This window comes from Peromyscus eremicus, chromosome 8a (genome assembly GCF_949786415.1).
Source record: "Peromyscus eremicus chromosome 8a, PerEre_H2_v1, whole genome shotgun sequence".
Classification (NCBI taxonomy): domain Eukaryota; kingdom Metazoa; phylum Chordata; class Mammalia; order Rodentia; family Cricetidae; genus Peromyscus; species Peromyscus eremicus.
Window position 1 is genome coordinate 102,842,131 of NC_081423.1, and position 22,435 is coordinate 102,864,565.

A 22,435-nucleotide genomic window follows, 5' to 3' on the forward strand; every position below is an offset into this window, starting at 1 on the left:
AGGATGTCCCATGAAGTGGACAGGCTGACAGGGCACATCCCCACCATCCAGGCCCATGCCTTACATTCAGATTTGCTGTAGGTTTGGACACAGAGACAATGACAGAGGCCCACCATTAGGGAGGGAGTCTCCTGGGGTCATCTCATTGCCTAGTGTACCTTTTGCCCTTTGCCTCTTTATCCTTTTCTCCCCTGTCGTTTGGCCTCCTCCAGTATCCTCTGTGTTTTTTTTGGGAGGTACTCCATCCTGTGTAGGGAGACCCCCCTACACTCTGTGGTTTGACCCTCCTCATTGCCTATCTCCCTCCTGCCCAGCACGCTTTTGGATCCCAGTACTGCTGTGCATGCTGACAATATCTTGACATGGTTCCTACCAGCCTGCAGCGTTACAGCTCCTCAGTGCCTTGGGCTGTTGGCTACATTTAACAGTTGCCAATGAGATGGGTGGAGAGAGAGAGAGAGAGAGAGAGAGAGAGAGAGAGAGAGAGAGAGCGCTGTATTTTATTTTTAATTTATATTTTTGTGTTTGTGTGTATGTGCATTTGAGTGTAAGTACCCTTGAGGCCAGAAGAGGGCATTGGATCCTCTGGAGCTGTAGGCAATTGTAAGCTGCTAGATATGGGTGCTGAGATTCAAACTTAGATCCTCTGCAAGAGCAGAAAGCACTCTTGAGGGCTGAGTACTTAGAGTTGTGTTTCCTGGCACTGTGTCTTTGGTCAGTGTGGTTGAGCACATTCCTCCCCGAGTTCTTAGCTTGAGCTTTGCCTTCATGCTGCGGATGTCCTTCAGCCACTTTGGTTTTCTTTACTCCTGGCCTATGGGCCTGTGTTAGTTGAGCCATTGTGACTGTGATGGTGGTGTCCCTTATTGCAGAGAAAGCCTAGAATCTAGCTGCTTGGACCTGTGGAACCTTTGTTCTTGATCTTTGTGCTTTCAGAGTTATCAGGTGATGCCTTTGATTTCGTTTGACTCCATGGATTAGTTTTTGTCCTATGTACAGAGTATGAGATGGATTCGCTGGGTTTCCACTGAGTGTTCTGTTCTAACCAGTTTCCTAGCACTGTCTTCAGCTACACAGCTTCCTGCTCGCTCTGTCCCGGTGACATCCAGTCTGGAGGGCTGCTCTCCCTCCAGTGGCTCCCTGCTGGTTCTAGCCTAGGCTCATCTTGGAATGGTTGCCAGAGCAAGTCTCCTCCTTGCTTCTCTTTGCCAAAAGTGACATGTCTCTTCAAGGACTTTATCCTTTCAAATAGTTTTCAGGATGTTAGCCAAGTTCCTGAGAAACTGCTGTTGGATACTGCATGGAGTTATATTGAGTTTCTGTTTACTTTGGGGAGAATTAGTCTTCACATTGTTGTGCCACCTCAGCTGTGGACTTCACATTTTCTTCTGTGCAGTTAGTTGTCTTGTTCTAGCCTTTAACATAGGAGTTGGACATTTAAGATTACTTTTTGTGGTATGCCGAATAATATCAGAGTTCCTGCTACACTGTCACAGATGACCCCTTTATTAGTTCCAGGAAGTCTGTCTTCATTTCTTTTGGGGTCTCTGACCATCTTGGGCTTGTTTTTTATGTCAGACCCATCTTGTCTCTGTTCTTTGTCGTGTCTCTACTGTTGAGTCATGGTAATCCTAGTGGAAACCTTGCCTTGGCCTTAGGGGACCATTCTATGACGTACTTGTTAACAACCTTTATCAAGCTAAGGGTGTTACTCCTGAGTTTTCTAAGATTTTTCTCTTCAGATATAGGTGCTGAGGTTTGTAGGCAGCTTTTTTCTTTTTTGGTTTTTTGAGACAGGGTTTCTCTGTGTAGCCTTGGCTGTCCTGGATCTCACTCTGTAGACCAGGCTGCTTCGAACTCACAGAGATCCACCTGCCTCTGCCTCCTGAGTGCTGGGATTAAAGGCATGCGCCACTGTGCCTGGTTTGCAGGCAGCTTTTTCTGGTGGGTCTGTGAGCTCTGTCTTCTTCAGCCCTCATTTTTGAGATTTGGGGTAAATTTGGGTCAAGCCATTCTTTCTTTCAGGGTCAGTTACCAGTGATGTGTTTCATTTTCAGCCACTTGTAAGTTTAGGTTAACTGTTTTATTTCTGACCTTTGCATTTGTAATCACAGGGGAGACAGGCTGACAAGCTGTGCTTTTTCCCCTACCTCATTCTTTGTCCAGCCTGGGAATTAAAAAAGTTTAATATTAACTGGGGCTGGTCCCTGTCTATGCCCTGATGTTGTGTGACTTTTCCAGGGGCAATGTGTAGAGCAGTTTATTCACCCCTTATATAACCCTGAACAAAGGAATGAGTCCATCAGTGAAGGGTTACAAATGGAAGAGCAATTTTATCACGGAAAGGTTTTGCCCCAGCATGGCTAAGGACCTTACAAAAGCTGCCTCAGTGGAGTCCCACCTTCCCTTATCATTCTACCTTCTATACACTCTAGCACCTCTCAAGACTTCAAGGCCACGTGCAGTTGGAGGGCAGGACAAAGAGTAATGGCTGGACTCCTAGGCGAGGGTCTCGAGACTCTTCTTCACTCAGACAACAGCCCCTACTGCTGTTGCCACAGACCTAGGCATCACTGCTAATTTTATGCCATGACTCCTGGGCTAAGTCTGCTCCAGGATGGCCTATGGTTGTAATATACCAAGAGCAAATAGTTGTTCCCTAACTCTTGGAGGTCGTAGTAGTTACCAAAGAGGACATCAGTCTTGGAAGGTCAGTGTTGCCTGCTGCGGGCCCTGTCTAGCTGTGCAGCCTGTGCTTCTCAAGGCTTGTGCATTACCTGTGATGTGGGTAATCCTGAATGTACTTGCATGGCATCATGGCGTGGCTTCTTCAGGTCCTACCTCTGGAGGGCTCTCTGACCCTTCGGCTGACTTATCCTGGCTGTCCCTGCCTGGGCTCTGTCTGCTTGCACCCTCCCACCATAGGTAGAGTCCATTGCCTCAGCATCCTGTCCAGAATGAGATGGTCAAGGCACCTTTGGACTTTGGAGGAGGTAGATGAGGCCATGGGCAGCCCTAGGACAGGCTGGAGACCAAAAGAGTCCCGTGTCAGACATAGGAAGGAGGTGAAAACAGCCCAGCTGGCCCAGGGCCTAGCCAGCATGCACGCCAGCTCAGGCAGGCCTAGCTGTGGAACCTACTCTCCTTTCCCAAATCTTCTGCTGGTGTTAGGATACTGACAGTCCCTTTGTAAATTGGGTGAGGGTGACCTTTTCATTTGATGATTTTCCTGTCCATGGAGTTTTATTTTTATAACAAACAAAACCAAATTTCCCACTTCTTGGAAGGCACTTCATCTGGATGATGTGCCTTTTTCAGAGAGTTTTATCTTTATGGCTAATCCTTGCATCCCACTTTGTTTCCCGAGGTGGCCAATGTGTGTTGAGGAAAGACTTCCCTGTGTGGTACTTGGTCCAGATCTCACCTGCTTAGCTCCTGTGCCCATTACTATGGGAGCTGTGCTACCTTGGCCTGGTCGCCATCATGCAGAGGGAATCTCAGACCCTGTTGTGGCCCCTCACCCAGTGGCTCTGAGGACAGTTCATGACTTTGGAGCTGAGGGCGTGATCGTGATGTGTATTAGAACAAAGGACAAGGTGCTCTGAGCCCACTCCTGTGGGGCTGTCACTGTTGCTCAGGGACATTACTTGGGCGGCCAGTGGCCAGGTCATAGTGTTGGTGCCAGTAGCCTGACTACCTCCTATCTAGACACTTGTGCTTGGGGCTTTCACTCTTGTCCCCTGTCTCCACATCTGAGAGGGTGGGGGCTGGTTACCTGTATCCATAGGGGTGCGGGGTCACTTTTGTCTACCTCTTTAGTGCCTTGCTTATCTGTTTGCTCATGGTGGCCCTGAACCCCAAAATTGTCCTTGTGGAGTAATTCATCCTGGAATGGAGAGGATGGTGGCACCACCTGACTTCTCCTTTAGGAACCATGGTGATCATTAGGAACTTGCTGATTCATTAGGAACTTGTTGATCATTAGGAACCTTGCTGATCATTAGGAACCCTAAGTATGAAGTTCCTGCATCCAGAGTCAGATTGAAAGCAGATTCGTGTGGTTAGGGATAGCTGGTTCCAGGGCTGTGGCCATCTCTGTTTAAGGGGCGGAGTAGTGTGTCTTTCTCCCACCCTAAAGGTGCCAGCCTTCAGTGTCTTGCTCCCTCCATGCCAACTGAACCCCATTTCCTGTACTGTGTAGTGGGTGCAGCAGTTCAAAGCAGCTGTCCTGGTCAGCGTGCCAGACAGGCAGTCACTGTCCCTGTGTCAGGATCCCAGCACAGCCCTAAGCACTGAACCCAGGGCCCCCAGCCAGCAGGGGTTGTTCCATGGAGGGTGTGTATGCTCTGCCTGTGCTCCTCCAGCCTTTGATCTGGGAGGCTGGGCAGCTGATTGATTGTGGAGCGTGTCCCCACCCCCTCCCCCTCTGCCTTGCGCTTCTTGTCACCAACAGCCCCACACCCAGAGGGCTGGCTGGCCACATGCATCTGCTTTGTGTCCCTACTCAGTCTTGGGGGGAGGGGGACGGGAACAAAACAGAACTTTTTTGGGGAACTTCAAAGGTACACTTTAGTAATCAAAAAGAGTTTCCAAGTTTCCCATTAATGTTTTGCCTGTGTGTGGTTTTTGGATTTAAATAAAGACTCAGAAGAAAGAGACAGGATAAAATACAGGCAGGTCCTCGCTGAGGCCCAGGATGGTTCACAGAGCCTGGCGGTTCCTGCCTTTGATGTCAGACATTAATTATTAGAAGGTAGTTTTACTGGCGATCAGAACCGGGCTCTGGGAGAGGCTGGGGCTGCCCGGCGCCCCCTGGCCATGTCCTTTGAAGTCCCTCCACAGCCCAGGAGGCCGCCCTGTAGCTCTAGCTCACTTGCAGGCCGATCACAGCACACACACCCCCATGCCTGCGGCCTCCCCAGCAGCTGGCACAGGGGCCAACCCTGATCAAAGGCCCTGGGTCCTCCTGGGCAGGACTGGCTGCCCTTGGTGCCTGCCCCTCCCCTTCTGGGGATTTCCTTCGAGTCTGCCCCACATGCCCTGCTCACACAGTCTGGCCTTTACCCTCTGCACCCCGGGCTGCTGGCTAGTTAGTACTAATGGGGATGGAAGGAGTCTGTAGGGGTGTTTGGGAAGTATGAAGTGGGTTGTTGTGCCAAACTTGGTGAGAATACCTACTTGGACCCATGAATGTTGAACAGGGCAGGGCAGGGTGGCAGGTGTCTGGATGGCTGGAGTCTGGTGCTCATGGATAGGGACTCTATGTTGCTATTACCTGCCCTAGGGGCTCCTGTTTCTGTCATCTTCATAGGCTGGCCATGGGCCCTGCTGTGCTTGGGTATTTATGGATAACCTTCAGGCTGTGAGGACTAAGCTCAGTTTTTTTGAGAGCTGCAGGCCAGGCCTTAATTGGAAAGTCCACTGAGGTTTGCCGGCAGATGGTTCAGAGACTTTGCAGTGGCCAACTGAGTGTCTGGGCTTTTGTTTGTTTGTTTTGTTTTAAAGATTTTTATTTGTATTTATTTATTTATTTAGGAGCCAAGGTCTTACTATGTAGCCTTGGATGGTCTGGAACTTACTATGTAGACCAAGCTGGTCTCAAATTCACAGATATCTGCTTGCCTCTACCTCCTTCTTAAAGTGCTGGAATTAAAGACATGTGCCACCACACTCAGCTTATTTTTATTTTCAATAATGTGTATATGTGCATGTCTGTGTGTGAGTATGTGTAAATGTGTGTAGTGCCCACATATGCCAGAAGAGGATGTTGGATCCCTGGAGCTGGAGTTCCAGGTGGTTATGAGCCATCCAGTGTGAGTTCTGGGGACCAAACGTTGGTTCTTTGTAAGAGTAGTACATGGTCTCAGCTGCGGAGCTGTCCCTCCGAGTTCCCCGTCCGGTAGCTTTTGCAGGTGCTTATGCTTTACTAAGTAACTCCAGGGCTTACTGCTCACTGGGCAGGTGTGGTAGGGAATGGTCCAGTGCAGCAAGGACCCCCACTTGTTTGACCTGGACTCCCAGTCTGTCTTGTATGCACGTTCCAGTGTTCAATCCTATCTTGGATGTTTATCTTTTAGACAGGATTTTACTGTGGAGCCTTGGCTGGCCTAGGACTCACTATGTAGATCAGACTTGCCTTGAACTCATAGAAGTCCTTCTGCCTCTGCCTCCTGAGTACAGAGATTAAAGACGTGTGCCACCAGTTCCAGCATGGAGTTTCATTTTTCTGAACCCCCAGGAGCAGCTGCCAGCCTGGACCAGGCCGTGCTCCAGCTTCACTAATCTAGCTAATTACTTTTTGGGAGATGATAGATGTCTATGAGGCGTTGGCAAAATGCTCCAAAATGCTCAGGCTCCACTGCTGTGGCTCAGGGTTTGCAACTGTGCCATTATTATTATTATTATTATTTATTTATTTATTTATTTATTTATTTATTTATTTATTTATTTATTTTTTTAGTACAGGGTTTCTCTGTGTAACTCTGGCTGTCCCGGGCTCTGTAGACCAGGCTGGCCTTGAACTGAAGAGATTTGCCTGCCTGTGTTTCCTGAGTGCTGTGATCAAAGGTGTGCGCCATCCTGCCTGGCTGTGCTCTCTTTTTTAAAAAAGGCTTAGTCATTTCTTTGAGGTGGAAGTAATTCAGACCCACAGTAGAGAAGCTAAACTGTTAAGAGAAGACTGTGAAAATGGAGGCCTGCCTTAGGATTGCTGTCAGTGTATCGGGCTGAGCTTCTCCATAGGTGTCTTGGCATCTTGGAGAAGAGCAGCATCGCTCTGTGTTATTCCCAAGCCTGAATCGGCCTGGCCTCGTACTCTGGCACAGCTGCCTCCTGCTGTGCCGTCCAGGGCCTTTGATGGTGTCCATGTGCTCAGGCGCCTCCCTCCCAAGGGTGGCTGAGCCCTGTGAGTAACTCAGAGGTTTGGCCTGCATCCCTCTTGTAGTGATTCATTTAAGCTCAAAGCCTCAAGGGGAAACGCTTCACATTCCCTCTCACCAAAGCCATTGTCAGCGCCGGCTGGGCTGAGGAAGAGCAGCAAAGGGGGCAGGCGGCCGCTGTTCATGGAGAAGCTGGAAAATCTGAGATTGAGGTCATCTCTAAATAGTGTTCACATTTTTTTTTTCATCTGTCATCATGTCCTGGAAAATCACTGTCAAAAAAGGAAACTTCAGCAGGGCCATTTCTGATATGAGTAAGGTGTCTATGACTGGCCAGGCCAGGTTATGTTGAGCCCTTCCTCCAAAGGCTCTCTGCTTGGCATGGTCCTTTACTCCCTACTTCCCACTGACCCTGGGGTGGCTCCAGCCTGGACACTGCTCATAGTCGTACTCAGTCTGCTTCTTAGGGGCTCTCTCCTATGTGCCTCCTGTATCCTAGCTCCTAGCTGCTTGGGGTCAGGTGTGGTGGAGTCTGGGGCTATGGGCAATGGGAGGCTGCTGCTTTCTGCCCTGCTCAGCTCTTTGGGCTATCTCCTGTTCACCTTGTCTCTTTTCTGGTCAGTGTACAAGACCCTCACTGCTAGCTAAGCCTCAGAATCCATTGTGTTGCTGGGTTCCCAGGAATCAAAGCCTCCTGTACTGGCTTTAGTAAGGGGTCTTTCATCCTGATGTCCATCCATCACAGCCCCACAGACAACAGGGAGGCCCTCCACCCTTGCCCTCGGTGTCTGTACTCCCAAGCCAGCTGTTCCTCAGGCACTCTGTGCCTCAGTTTCTTTACCAGTCACATAGCAACCATAATATGCCCTGACCCTGTAGGCTTATTCTGAGGACTTGGGCCCAACATGCACAGGCCTGCTGGGGAAAGGCTCTTTGGGAGGCCCTTCACATTGAGCTCCCTATTCCTTCAGTAGGCTATGTGACTGGCTTGTCTTTGGGGGCCTCCTGCCCAAGCTTCTCATTGTGATTACCAGGAGGCCTTTAGCTTCCCTCCAGCCCTCTCCCAGCCCCAGCCCAATGGAGCACAGCCTTGTGTGTCCTTTCCACAACATACTGCAGTTCTAAGACATTATCTTGGATTTTAGCACCCTTTTAGCTGGAAGAATGGCAGGACAGTCCCTTTCTGTCCTTCAGGCCTCAGTGATGCTCTGTCTCACTGGCCTTGTCAGGCGTGACTGTCCTTGATGGCTGTCACTATGAGCTTTCTTTTCCTCTGATGTCTCATCTCCAGATTCGAGTTCTCTATCTACAAACATCTCTATAAGTACACCTAGGGTGGGAATCGAATGTAAAACCGTCAATGTTGGCAGGACGGCAGCTGGGAGCCAGGCACTGAGAGAGTATCCCAAGTAAACAGGGTCCGGCATGGCTGGGGGTGGGGGTGGGGTAGCCGTGTGGCCTCCATGCTGGTGACTGCCTTGCTGCCCAGCAGCTCTGGGATGAGCTTTTCTTGAGAGGACTGTGGGACTGATGGAGTTTCTCCATTCTGTTCTGTGTTCCCTGGCTGCCACTGGTGACAATGTGATGCTTCCTACCAGCCCAGTGCAGACCCTGTGAGGTATCATGGAAAATTCTAGAGGCTTGGACCCTTCTGTAGCTGCTCACTTAGCTCGATCCTTGCCAGCAGGTGCAGTGGACCCTTTGCCTTAGTGCCCTTAAGATGATGCAGAGCTGTCCTGAGTGGGCTCTTTGTTCTGTCCTTCTGGTCACTGGACTCCTAGTGCTTTGTGGTGGACAGTTCTCCTGAGTAGATAGGAATCAGAAGGAGGGTCCAAAACAATGAAAGAGGCCAGTTTTATTTTTCTGATTCAAATTCAACAGTCCCTGAGCAATGTGGCGCTGATGTCTCTTGTGTCCCCTGTCCTGGAAGCAGCTAGCAGTCCATTGTCCTCCCTGCTGCCCCCAGGCTGTACCTAGGGAGGGTCCAGAACTGGCAGCAAGAAAGCCGATCTCTAAGCTCCTCCAGTCTTTGAGCCTGAGTGCCCAAGGCTACATTTGCCTTTGGATCCCAGGTTGCCACCACCCAGCCTAGACTGGCTGTCCATGGACACTGTTGCTTGTAGCTCAGGATGTGTCTACATTCTGCCCTCCCCCTGGAGCCTGGGCAAGCTTGTGGCCCTGCTGGAATGCAGGCACTGTGGCCATGGGGGCAGCCTGGCGCCTAGCATCATGCTGGAAAGACCTCTGGAGCAGACTGCCCTCAGTGGCTACTTCGTGGCTGTGGCTTTGAAGGAGCAGCCCCCTAGGGCCCTGGCTAGCCACCTGTGGACCCCTGTGCAGGCCTCAGCCAACCTTTCTTAGCTCTGTAGCCCAAGGTCAGATGGCTCTATGGCTAGAGCAATATGGTAAAACTTAGTAGATTATAGAGATCTGGTGTCCATGGACAATAGTTATTGGGAGGACTTCCCAGGAGACATTTGGGACAGATATACATCAAAATACACTCAGTGTGGATGTATTGAGGGTTAGTTCCTTGGTCCTGGGCAGGGTCAACCTCCCTGGGCCTGAAGCCATCTTTAGAGTGATGACATGTGGCTTGGCCCTGCCTTGTCAAAGGCTGCTGGAGAGCAAGAAGGGGAAGCTTGTTCTTAGAGTCAGACGACCTGTCCCCAGGTTGTCACATTTCAGGGTCTGGCTTGTGGCATTACAGCTATTTTGTCTGCAGGACAGGACCCAACATGGGCTCTGCCAGCCCAACTGGGCACCTTGGTCAGGCCTGGCTCCATGGGGTGGCCCTAGCACAGAGGAGGTATCCCACCCTCGTGGGCACCACAGATGGACTGGGCCTGCCTTGTAATTTTCATTGCCATTGATGCCAATTAGGAGTGACGCTGTCCCTTCCTCTGTCCCTGGGTGGGCAGAGGGAGGGCCAGCTTGCTCCCCAGGGGAGAGGTGGAGTCAGCCTGGCTTTGGGGTTGCGGCCGAGAGAGGGCATTAGGGGCAGCTGGCTGGAGTTTTTGCCAACACTCTAATTTGGTGGCTTCTACTGTTCCTCCTTTCTGGAACCCCTGACGTGGCCTCCAACTGGGGTGCACCTCCCCAAGTTGGCATCCTGATCTTGAGGTTCTTCCACTGAGGCAAGAAGTCTGTTAGGACATTTCCTGGGTTGCCCTGTAGTTCAGTTCCCATGGGCAGCACTGATGCCCACTGAGGGCTGACATCAGGACTTCTAAATACTGCTGTCCCAAGCCCTACTCTGGCCCTATGTTACACATAGGCTGTGAAATGGTGAGCTGGGATGGAGAGTCTGCATGCTATTCCAACTGTGGGGGCTGAGACACACACACACACACACACACACACACACACACACACACACACAGAGCTGAAACCTTATCAACTGAGTTTCTCTGTTCATAGCCCGTTGACCGAGATCCTGTAGTGTGCCACCCTGATCTGGAGGACTTGCTGCAGCCCTGGCCAGCAGAAGTACCTGACGAGTTCTTTGAAGTGACTGTGGATGATGTGAGGAGACGCCTAGCCCAGCTCAAGAGTGAGCGGTGGGTGCCCCTGGCTCTGTAGTCATCTCTTACGGCTTTCATCCATGCTGACCTTCATTCTGGTCTCTTCCTACCCTCTTGGGGGAGAATAGCCCTTAAGATCTTGGAGAGCAAGGGGGAGCCAGTTGTTTTTGAGGCTCAGGGTGAGGAGCTTTTCTGTTGAGAGACTGGGACCTGGCCTTCTTCACCACAGGAAGCGCCTAGAAGAAGCCCCCTTAGTGACCAAGGCCTTCAGGGAGGCTCAGATGAAAGAAAAGCTGGAACGCTACCCAAAGGTAAGCAAGGAGGTCCTTAAGTTCCCTGGGGAGGACACGCCCCAGCAAGTGACTATAACATGCCCACAGGTGGTCCACAGCTTAGGCAGCCCCAGGCTTGCATAGCCCACACCACCATATGGGACATGTGTTCCCTGGTTGAGTAGGTGTCATGACAGGTTTGTGTACTTGAGGCTCAGGATGGCCAGCTAATCCCTCAGCATTTTAGGATGAAAAGCTTTTTTTTTCTTTGTAGTGCTGAAAATTGAACTTGGTCTTGTACATGCTGGGCAAGTGCTCCACCCCACTGCCTGTTCTCTAACCCTGTGATGAAAAAATCTTCATTTTTGTTTTGTTATTGGTGTTTGGTGGGCTTAGAACTTAGTGTTCTGCCTCTACCTCCTGAGCATTGAGATTCCAAGTATACATCACCGCACCCAGCCAACAGAGCAGATTTGAAAGTATACACAGGTTGTACTATATGAATTTGTTCATTTGTCCATCCATCCATCCATCCATCCATCCATCCATCCATTCAGACAGGGGCTCATGTAGTCCAGGCTGGCTTCAAATTTACTTTATAGGCAGCAATGACCTTTAATTCATGAGTGTGCCACCATGCTGAGCTTGGTGAGCTTTTAGAGTGCATATGTCCGTACATTTGGGCACTTGGCTCCTTTTCCTTGTAGAGCAGATGTATTGAGGATCGTGGGGAAACCCTGGCCTGGGGTAACTGACAGTTCCTGTAGTGGGAACCGAGTAATGAGACCCCTCCCTGTGCTGGGTGTAGCCCTGACTGTTCCTTCCTACTGCACAGGTAGCACTGAGGGTGCTGTTCCCTGACCGTTACATCCTGCAGGGCTTCTTCCGCCCTAGTGAGACTGGTGAGTGCCTGTCGTAGCCTGGGGAGGGCCACTGTGCCCCTATTGGGTGGTTCTAAGTCACAAGACTACAGTTTCTACCTTTGGAACTCTAGGAAGATGGGGTAGTTGCAGGCCGCCATTCTCTCTCTCCGTGACACTCAAATGGCTCTGAAGTTGCAGCGTTTGTGGATCCAGACCCAGTTGAGGACTTGGGCTGGTTCTTCTCACAATCCTCTGTCCTATCCCCAGAACTCATGATCCTGAGTATTTTGGACATGAGCAGGTAGGAAGCCTCTCAGAAGAAGGCATCAAAGCCATCAGAGCCGATGTCTGTGTTACAACAGGGAGGATGAAGTAGTTCTAGGCCTGAGCCCTGGAAGAGCTCAAGTTGAGGAGTTGGGTCCTCAAGAGGTACTGGGGATGCTTTAGGCTTAGCTTGGCATGACTCTCAGTAGGCAGGACACTCTTGCCTCAGGATACGGATCCTGGAAGCAGTGTGTACTGTGGTCCATCCAGGATGGCTGACCATCTAGGAAGGTGGGGAATACACTGTTGAATCCCCACATCTAGGGCTTAGCATCTACCAACAAGGTGGATGCTGCTGAGTCTGCATTACCAGGGTAGCCCCGGGGCTGATGTCTCTAGGTTCCCAGCAGGACCTTGAGCAATGAGTGTTAGAAGAGTCAGCTCTGCTGATGCTCCCCTTTCTCCACAGTGGGGGACCTGCGAGACTTCGTTAGGAGCCACCTGGGGAATCCTGAGCTCTCCTTTTACCTGTGTGAGTCTCTGCCCCTCATCCTGCCTCCACATCATCTGGCACCGACCCTCTTCCCTCTTTTTTAGTCTGTAAGGTGTGACCTCCTCTATGGGCTGGGATTTGTCTGGCTACCCAACCCTGTGGTCCCTTGGAGGGAGTGTCAGTGCCCAGCTCCCCAGCTTGGCCTCTTTCCCAGTCCCACCCCGTGGCTCAGGCTGTAAGGGAGGCCGTGGATCCAGGAGCATAGCTGTCCCCAGGGTGGTGAGCACCCCTTTGAGCAGCAGAGGTGGGAGGACAGCCTGTGACCTGAGAAACTTTTCACAAGTGCCTACTGAGGCCTGTCTGCCCTGAGGTATGGGGGCTACCAGTGTCCTGAAAGACAGCCCCCTCTCTCCACAGTCATCGCTCCTCCCAAAATGGTCCTGGATGACCACACGCTGACTCTCTTTCAGGTACCAATTGCCTCACAAGGGTGCTGCTGGGGCTGGCTGTTTTGGGAGGGCAGGGCGCCATGCTGCGGTTGGGTTGGGAAGGAGCGCCCTGGCAGGCCCTGCGGGTGGGTAATAAAGCCTTTTAGAGCCGGTAAATTCAGAGGGAGCAGTGTGCCTCTGAAGTTGTTTCTGACAGGGCTTTCCAACCTCCTCCGCTTCCTGCCTGGCCCCAGGGTGGGGATGGGCCTTCCCAACTAGCTGGCCTGCTGTCCTCATCTGGGGCCGCCTGGAGGTCCTGGACCCTGGGCTGCTGAGTGACACCAGCCCCCTAGTATCTAGGTGAGGAAGGGGCTTGGCACCTTGGTCCAGGAGTAGTACAGAGCCCCGAGAGGGCTGGGGTCCTTGGCTGCTGTTGGCCCTTATCTCTGCCACCTTCTCCTGGGTTCATCCTTTCCCCTGGACCCCTGCTGGTCTCTGGTAGGAATACCATGGCTGGCCCCAGGCTTTTCCATGGGGCCTCTAGAGTTCCAGAGAGCTCCAAGGCAGAGGCTACTTGACCCTGTGTCCTGCAGAGCCAGGAGGAATGAATGCCTTGTCCTTCGCCCCTGGGAGAGCAGCTGGGGCCTCCCTAGCCCCTCTGGCCTAATGGTTTCCTTTTCAAAGTCTTCAGATATTTTAATTAACAACAGAGGCGCCTGAAGGCCTCTACAAAGGTCTGGGTTGGGGGTGACAGGCTCCACTGGCTGCCGAGAGCTGCCACCATTGGGAGCTGGGACGGGCTGGGAGCAAGCAGGCCTGCAAGCTGGAAGCTCACCAAGGGCTGTTGAGGGAAGAAGTGGAGCCACATGGCTTTGGAGTAACGGAAAGTAGGGAGGTACCCCAGAGTGGGCCTGTGACCCTGTGATTCCCTTCTTGGCTTATGAACCTCCAGGCGCCGGCCCTCTTCCTTCATCTCTGCCCCTCCCTACCTCCCTGGCCCAGCCTGTTGATAAACATTGAATCTGGAAGACGCTTTGGGATTGAGGGCCAGTGCCCAGTCCCCTCCCCCAGTTGGGATTCACATACCCCCCCCCCAAAGCCCCAGGGTGCCTCTCATCCGCCTTTGCCTGATTCCTGGTGACACTCTGCCCCTGCTACCAGCAGCCGTCTCCTTTCATCCGTCAGCTCTGTCTGGAGCCACAGGGGCCTCCCAAGGGGTGGCACCCCTGCCTGCTGCTGAGGGAAAGAAGCCTGCCCCCTCCGGTAGGTGAGCAGGCAGCATCCCTGCCTGCTGCTGAGGGAAAGAAGCCTGCCCCCTCCGGTAGGTGAGCAGGCAGCATCCCTGGAAGCTGCAGCTTTCTGTCTCTGGCAGGGCTGGGCTCTCCTGCCCAGGGGTGGTCCACAGTAGACCATAAGGGGTGCATGTAGGGGATGCCACTGGCCCAGGAGAACAAGGGCTTTCTAAGGGCAGTGGGGGCAAGGAGGACTAAAACCACAAAAAGGTGGGAACAGAGCCCTGTTTGCACTGTAAGCTTCCTGGGCCTGAGCCCTAGTCTCCCTTTTTTGCCCCAGCCCACCTCCTTGCTCCAGGCTTTGGAGATCAGCGGTTGTTTTGTTGGTACCACAGGGAGGGAAGTCAGTCAAAGCGGGGGAAGCCTAGAGACCCTGTGCCCAGCCCCACCTGGCCTTCTGTACTGTCTGAAGCTTGGAGAGGTCTGGTCTTTCTTGCCTTCTGGTGTATGCTGGGAACTGCTGGTCATTTGCTACCCTCATCCCTTTCCCTGAAGCTCTCTCTAGTCCTGGGAGTCTAGGGGGAGGGTTGTAGCTTGAAACTTGTGGTCAGGTGATCAAGGCTGTCCCACTGCTTCTGTGTGTGTGTGTGTGTGTGTGTGTGTGTGTGTGTGTGTGTGTGTGTGTTTGTGCTGGGGATAGAGAGAATGGAGTAGAGCTTGGTTGGAGTCCTGGTCAGTGTTAAGTTCCAGTGTGGGGCAGAGTGGCCCATGGGGGGCTGTGGAGTGAGCAGAGGGTGGAATCCCATTTGTTGGTTGGGATGGTCTTCTGTCCACTTGCCCCTTGTTCCATTGGGATCCCAGAAACCCAAGCAAATGGGCAAGGGTTTCAGTTTTGGGCAGGCACTGATGGGTAACAGAGAGGATGAGTTCACCTAGGAGCCGGTCCTAGGGTCCTAGAGGGCCCCCTTGTGGGAGAGGACTCCCTCCCCATGCTCTCCTGAATTCCTGCCCCAGGCTGGAGGGTATCTGCAAGTTCAGAAAGAGAAAGAGGAAGAGGCGAGCAGTGAGGCAGGCCCTAGACTCTTCTGCTGACAGAACTGAGCAAGGCCCAGAGGACCCCTTGTACCTCCAGCTGAGTCAGCTGAGACCCAGCCTGTGAGGAAACCAGTGAGTCCCCCAACCAGGGATTTCCCTGTCCCTATCATTGGAGTTCAGGCCACTCTCCTGCTGCTTCCTCCCTTGAACAGGCTTGATCCTGGCAATGGCTGGTGTGTGGTCAGGCAGCTCGAGAATGCAAAACCCCCAAGGGGTGGTAGCCTTGCCCTCTTACAGGATTTTTTGGTCCTGGAGAGAAAGAGGAAGATGGCAGCCTTGCTTTTGTTTATGAACCAAAGTGGTGGCTGTTCCTGTCTGTGGTCCTGGAGAGGACAGAAGCTCACACTGTCACAGGGGACCAAGCTGCAGGGAGAGGTCCACTAGGGTTTATGTGAAGGCCCAGCCTCCTCTGAAAACTGATTAGCCTTGATGTCAACAAGTCCATTGCCCTCACCTTTCCCTCATCTAGGGCTGGGTGTGGGCAGTGTGGGGACAGAGCCCACAGCTGGCCTTTCCTCTCTTGGTGTTCTGGGTTCTCCCTGGCCCTCGTTGAGCTTCCTAAGCACTGTCGGGTAAGGGTCCAGCCTTGGCGCTGCCACATGGCAGCTGCCTCCTCAGTCACGTCCAAGGGAGCCCCCTTGACTGTGGGGGCAGAAAACAGATAAGATCCTGTGGGTGTGCCAGCCAGGATCCCAGAAGTGTTAGAAAGAATGAGGCCATAGTGTGCCGGGAATGCCACTCAGTTGCAGCAGTGAGTACAGAAGGTGGCCCTGGCCCTGCAGAGCTACCTTGGTGGGAGATAGAGCCAGCCATTCTGGGCTGAGGAAGGTTCTAACACTGTCCTCCCCATGCCCCCTGCTTGGATCCCTGGCTTCCTTCTGGCGCCTTTCCAGGGGCACTAGGGCAGCCCCCCGCCCACCCCACAGGCCTCCTCTCATGGTGCTTTGATCGCAGACCTCACAATTGCGTTTCAAAGCATTCACCGCCCTTGTTTGTGTCCCTCTGCTGCCGGCTGGAGGCTGAGGTTTCAGCGTTCCTAGGCCTGGCCTTTGAAGCTTGCTCTTATTAATCTTTTAACATCCCCCCCAACCCCACCCACCCCGCCCACCCCTCCAGCCTGTGGCACTCACAGGAGCCTGGAGCCGCATGGAAAGAATGCCCTCAGCCTGCAGCTGCAGCCCCTTCCCAGGTCCTGCCAGGCTCCTGGCTGCCCTGAGTCTTTGGCCACGTCAGCCAGCCCCAGCCCTAACCCCCCTCTCCCCCGGTTGGGCACAGAGACTAAAAAAGAGGAAAACATTCTCATGTGTGATACTAGGGCCTCTCAGGGCTAGTATTGTCACATACCCTGTTAAGGAGGCCTCAGAGCCTTGTGTCCAAGGGTGTCAATGGAAGCAACCCTGTCTACTTCTTGCTCCCACCCCACACCTGTGCCCGAGAACGCAGGGCCAGTCCCCTGGATAGAAACCTCATACCTTCCACCCCCTTAGGATAGATGTGGTTAAGGAGGCTTTGATCCCAGGCACTCAATTGGGTTTTCAAAGCACTAGCTCTCCTTGTTTGGGTGGGATAGGAGGAGCTTAGGCTGGTCCTGGCTCCAGCTTCCTACTTAGTCCAGTGGTGACAACCCTGCCTGGGCCAGTGTATCTTACAAGGAAGCATCTTTCTTTCAGCTTCTGACTTCTCTAAAGCGGCTTGATATTGGGGCCCAGCCCTTGCCTCGTGCCTGGGCCTGTTCTGCTAGGGCACTCCTGTCTCCCAGTGGCTCTGGGTACATTCCTAACTGTAGAGATGCCCCAGCCCATACATAGTCCCTCACCCTTATTTTTGGGGGCATATCGGGGTAGGGGTGGCGTGAGTTGTGTGTCATTGGGCAGTGACACAGGTCTTTCCCTCCTACTTTTGTTCCTAGACAGTGTCAGGCTGGTAGACCCAGAGTCCCACTCAACAGCCCTGTGTCTCCTCTGACCCCTCAGCAAGGTGTACCTGAGTCATAAACTCAAGTGCACTGTGAGCTTCAGACCGACAGAAAATTCACTGGTACTGCAGCTGGGCAGTGGATCATGAAGGAGGACACCATAGTTCACACAAATGAAAAGTGGGGCTCCTAACTGGTGCTTTGCTATCCTGTGGTCCATGAGGGTAGAGTGGCAGAGGAAGGGATGGAATCATCTTTGGGAGACCTGAGCCTGCTGAACACTGCCTGTCTGGCCCTCTGAGCCCTCCCTGCTCCCTGCCTTCCTTGCAGGCAAACCTCTTCCCTGCGGCCCTTGTGCACTTTGGAGCTGAAGAACCAACAGGTGAGTGAGGCCTCACTTCTGACCCCTGCCAACAGGGCTCACCCTGAATCCCAGTTCCCTGATGCCCAAAAGCAAGATTCCTTAGGAGGTTTTCACTCAGAGGTCCTGTGGGCTTGGGGGATCTGCAGCCCAGTGCCCACCTCCCTGGGGCACTTGGAGTGTGTGGGAGGAGTGTCAGTCGGTCTCTTCTGTGGCTGAGGGTGGGCTCTGGCCTCTGAAGGTCTCTACCTGGAACCTGGACTTCTAGAGCACACCGTCTCCCCATCCACGGCTGATGTGCTGGTGGCCAGGTAAGTTCCTGAGGGGTTGGGAGCTCCTCCAAGACTGTGCCCACCACCTGGCCTTGGCCTCTCACCCCTAGGTGTATGTCCCGGGCCACCGGGTCCCCACCTCTGCTGCCAGCCCCTGACCCTGTGTCCCTGGAGTCTGAGCCAATCACTGAGGAGGGGCCACTGGGGCCCCCAGAGCCCATTCAAGGGACAATCCAGCCTGTGAGGAGAAGCCTGGGCAAAGTGCCCAAGTGGCTGAAGCTGCCAGGTGCCTGCCTGTCATGGACTAACTGGGTAGGGCAGGGTGGCTGGGCAGCAACCCAGGAGCATGTGGTCATTCTGGTGTTTGTATCACAGCCAGCAAGAGGTGAGAGCTACCAGCCTGGAGATGCCTGTCATCAGCCACAGGATCCCACCCCCACCCACCCCGAGCAGGAATAAAGACTCGCGCTTCTCTCAAGGCCTCTGATTCTCTTTTCTGCAGAAAGGGCCCTTAGGCCTCCATCCAGCTTAGTCTTGTTCACTGCTACCCAGTGGACCCCTGGGAGTTTGGCTGTACCACAGGGTGTTCCTATTAAAAAAAAAAAAAAAAAAAAAAAAAAAGCTGAGGTATCTGTGAAGGTCTTGAGAAGGCCAGAACCCTGGGGTAGGCCAGCTTCCTCTTCATTTATATCTGACCTCATTAGCCTCTTTACTGAATGAACAGAAGTGTAGGAGGAAGCCTCCTTGGCAAATTTCCTACAACCTGGGGCCATTCCAAGCTTCTGGCATACAACCAGGGAGGAGGAAGCAGGCACTTAACCACAAAGCTACCTTTGGCTGTGCCTGGCCTGGGGTATTCTGATAGCCTTCAGTGGGAGTGTGGTCCGGTTCCAGCACTTGAGCTGGTTGGAGCTCTGTGTCCCACCAACCAGCTCCTTCCTGAATGTCTCCCATCTCCCACTAGCTCCCCAGTGCTTGGGACCTAGAAACCTAAAACCTACTGTGTGTTTATGTGGGGGTTGCAGGCACTTAGAGCAGCTCTGTCCATCCAGCTAAATCCAGTCTAACCATTGCCTTTAGAGGTTGCCCTCGTGTCTGTGCTGGGCGCTGTGAGGATAGCTGTTGTCCCTCCATTCGCCATGCTTTTCCTGCTTGACCTTCCGCTCCCACCTCTACCACTGACGTGACTCTCAATTCTGGGCCGTGGTGCTGGGTAACTGTGTCTCCTAACTCTTGGGTGCTCCATGGTGTCCCCCACATTGGACTGACAGTCAGAGGACCTTTTTAAGTGCCTCCCCAAGACCTAAGGGGGCACTATGTATAGGGGTTAGCAAGATACCCTGCGTGTCTCCTGAGAACTGGCCTGCCAGTTCCTGATCATCAGAGGGCTCAAGCCTGGACTGGGCTTCCAGGGCGGCCTCTCAGCTCCACCTCTCTGAGGGCACAGCCTGTCCCTTACCTATACCGGGACTGCAATTGGGCAGGTCAGGGCTAAAGGAGAGCCTTTCTGCAGTTCAGCATGGTCACATGGTCACAGCCTAAGGGCCCTTTCTGCTGAAAAGAGATCTCCAGCCTTCTCACCTTGTGTATCCTGGTTCTGTCCCCACCAGTGAACCGTTACTGATTCACAGAAACATTCTTGGACCCCACTGCCTACTAGTGGCAGTTGCTGTGGCCTGTGGCAGGAGTAACATTTTCCAAGTGAGCCAGCCACATGTGTGAAGGCTCCAGTTTTACTGCAGCATGTGCACACATGCTGTTTGTTATCCTGTCCTTTCTGAGAGTTCTGCATTCGTCCCACTGAGACGGATGGAAGGGAGCATGGGGCTCAGGCTTTGAAGCAACTAGACTTGGGATGATTAATGGTAACAAGAAGGCCAAGCCTCAGAGAGATGGTGTTGATTTATTGATGTTGCTTTGTAAGAACAAATTTACAGCTCAGGGAGGCATCCTGGGGTTGGGGGTCAGGTGGTTACAAAGCTGCACAGAAGCTTTGATGTAGGTGGCAAGAAGGCGGGGCACTGCCAGTGGCTGGTTTGTTTACAGTCAAAGGCTGGGGGGGGGGGGGCGGCTGTGGCTGTGGGCAGGCTGGTCCACCTTTCCCTGCACCTGTCTCACAAGGACCCCCAGAGGCAATAGCTAGGAAGGGTAACAGCTGCTGGGATCTTCCCATCCTCTAGAAGCTGGAGAATTGGAAACTAGATGTCAGTGCTGATGTGAATTCATCCGAGACTCGGCAGGTTACAGGTGCAATCTCTAGAAGTCCAGGAGCTATGGAAGAGAGGTGCTCAAAGTGATCACACAGCGCCACTCTGGAGAGTCGCAGGCTGCCCCACCTGCATCCCACATACCAGCTGAGGAAGCACCTTCTCCAGCTGATCCACGTTCACAACATCTAGGTTCTCTGCCTGGGCCTGCCAAACCCCACGGACAGCAGCTTCTGGAGAAACACTGAAGTGAGCTGGGGGAAGCTGGGCAGCTTTAGCCCTGCCCTTATTAGGCCTCCTCTGCACCTACTGTAAGCCCTCAGAGGGGGCCTAGATGGCTCTTGGGTAGGTTTTTCAGGGACAGGACCTAGGGTTGGCAGTAGCTGAGAAAAACCTCTTAGTTTGTCTACTGGTGCTGTGAGGGTCCTTGGCTCACCTATTACGAAGATCCTCAGGAGCTCCGCCATGAGCTGCAGTGCATCCCCACTGACTGGAGGGAAAGGGTGGGTTATGGGGACAGCCTCCCTTTCCTCCCTGGGCCCCACATTCTTCCCCACTCCACTAGTGCCCCAAACCTTTAGTCTTGCAATCCCTGAAGTGCAGATGCAGTAGTCTGCTCACCAGCTCCTGGAGGAAGGGCAGGGAGTCAGTACCATTCCCAACAGGTCCCCCAAGTGTCAGTTCTGGACGGAGCATGGCTGTAACTTTCAGCTAGAAACAGTGCCATCCTAGGGCCTCTTCCCAGGTTGAGGGGATGAGGCCAGCTGTGCTTTGAGGGAGGATGTCATAGGGGCTGTCAAGAAGGGCTTGAGAGACTTGCCTATAGGGACAAGGGAGCACAAGAGATGGGGACAAGTCCAGGAACATCATTCCTGGTATACTCTATCAGATCCAGGGGGATGGAGGCACACGCTCCTAAAATCGGCCGTGGCAGCTTTGAGGAAGGAAATCTGACTCCTTTGGCAGCCTTGACTGTCAACACTACCTAGGTTGGATTACTGCTGCACAGACACAGTAGCTGTGGCTGGAGGGATGGGTAGCTAGCTGGACAGATACTGGAGAACCCTTGAGCTTCCTTTGGCAAGTAGTTGGAAGTCATTTCTAGCTGTAAATGAAGACACCTGTTGACTAGGTCTAGCGAGACCTAGCTGTAATGATGCAATAGGGGTACTGGTGGTGGCGGCAGCGGATTGGCCAAGTTTCAGGGATGGTTTGAAACCCTGAAAGGTTGGTGGCAATGTGAGATGGGGATAAGGGTGAGAATCCACAGACTTAAGAATTCAGTGGGGACACCCAAAGTGAGACACGGAGAACCCCTGAGAATCTGCAATTTGTGAAGCCAGCAGACCACTCAAGTTTACCAAGTGCAGAACAGAATGGGGAATGGCTGGAAAAAGGCAATAGGTTGGCAGCAACACCCAGGACACTAGAAGTGGGTGGCCTACAGAGGAAGGTGAATTTGGATTCACGAGCATCAGTCACATGGAGGCCATGATACCCATTCGTCGCAGAGGGACACAGGTGCGAATGGACATAATGAGTCTAAGGCACAGGTGAACTTGTCCGAAGGGACCATGTATAATTCCGCGAGAACAGCGCCATCTGCTGGTCTTTTCCCTGCACACTACCAGAGAGGTCACAGAAAAGGCTCCACAGGTCCCAGCTGCGGAATGTCAGAGAGCAAGCTACAGTACAGGACTGCACTACAGCTCCACGGGCCAGTCAGTGAACGAGTGGATGTGACTGCTGGAGGGGAGGACTAGGGAAAAGCCTGTGATACATCAAGCTCCTGTTCCTCGTCCAGAAGGCCACAGTCTGGGATACAGGTCCCTCCTTTCCGATCACTCTCTCCTGGGACAGCCCGGTCACTGTAGTCCAATGAATGATCGCAACCCCGATCTGGCCAAAGCCCCCAAAACTATTCAAGTCCTGAGCGGAGTGTGGAAGCCAGCCCGAACTCCGCACAGGGCGCGCACCGGCCTGATACAAAAAGCCGACTGCTAACCTCACGCACCACTCATGGAACGGAACACCTCCGCTTTAGTTTCCCCCAGCAGATGGGCGAGTCCTTGCATATCTGCTTATCACTGAGAAATGACGCTGGCCCAAACAGTGGAGGCTCGCGTCAGTGTGCCCTACGCACCCTCATCGGCCGGGTGGGAAAGGCCCTGTGGTCCCTCCTGGGAAGACTCCTTGTCACCAGCCTGGATCTGCGGGCGGCGCTCTCCAGTCAAGCTGCAGAGCGCTCGGGCTGCTCTGCCCGGGTCCACCCGGCTGCCGGACCCCCACCAAAGACACGGGAACACAGCGATAAGGCTGACTTCGAGTATGCACAAGTGTCACGCGGGGATCAGCAATGCCCAAAGCTAAACTGGTACCACTCCCGGGGGGCCTCACCTTCCGGAAGCCGCTGGTTTCCTCCATGGCCACAGTCTCAGTGCGCGCTCTCCGGAACCCTCCCACATCCCAACCAATGAACGTGGAGCGCGTCCATGAAGTTCCGCCTTCAAGACCAGTAGCCAATCATCTAACCCCCTTTCTCCCCCAGCATCTTCCCTGAGTTGTCAACCAATGAGTCGTAGCGCCCTGCTTCAGTTCCTGTGGCTTGAGAACCAGCGCAAGCCCGCCCTT

At 53.2% G+C, this 22,435-nt stretch overlaps 2 protein-coding genes across 3 annotated transcripts in view; one reads left to right on the forward strand and one right to left on the reverse strand.

Moving 5' to 3' along the window:
• Positions 1–18,075, forward strand: part of Aspscr1 (ASPSCR1 tether for SLC2A4, UBX domain containing) — a 40,018-nt gene extending 21,943 nt beyond the window's left edge. The window contains exons 8-16 of the mRNA XM_059272303.1: positions 10,299–10,438; positions 10,632–10,713; positions 11,510–11,576; positions 12,271–12,333; positions 12,712–12,764; positions 17,295–17,346; positions 17,567–17,636; positions 17,708–17,883; positions 17,973–18,075. Coding sequence (XP_059128286.1) covers positions 10,299–10,438; positions 10,632–10,713; positions 11,510–11,576; positions 12,271–12,333; positions 12,712–12,764; positions 17,295–17,346; positions 17,567–17,636; positions 17,708–17,883; positions 17,973–17,986 — 717 coding nt within the window. The 3' untranslated portion in view covers positions 17,987–18,075. The remainder of the gene's footprint in view (positions 1–10,298; positions 10,439–10,631; positions 10,714–11,509; positions 11,577–12,270; positions 12,334–12,711; positions 12,765–17,294; positions 17,347–17,566; positions 17,637–17,707; positions 17,884–17,972) is intronic.
• A 1,406-nt stretch (positions 18,076–19,481) lies between these two features.
• Cenpx (centromere protein X) lies at positions 19,482–22,394 on the reverse strand. 2 transcript variants are annotated; one of them, XM_059272310.1, is made up of 5 exons: positions 22,202–22,394; positions 20,380–20,431; positions 20,241–20,294; positions 19,949–20,034; positions 19,482–19,868 (listed from the first exon to the last, which is right to left on the reverse strand). In XM_059272310.1, exons 1-5 carry the CDS (start codon positions 22,226–22,228, stop codon positions 19,854–19,856), a joined length of 234 nt encoding a protein of 77 aa, XP_059128293.1. In that variant the 5' UTR covers positions 22,229–22,394; the 3' UTR covers positions 19,482–19,853. The 2 variants fall into 2 exon arrangements, with proteins under 2 accessions (XP_059128293.1, XP_059128292.1); XM_059272309.1 differs by having other exon boundaries at positions 19,949–20,037; positions 22,202–22,330.
• Positions 22,395–22,435: the final 41 nt, after the last annotated feature.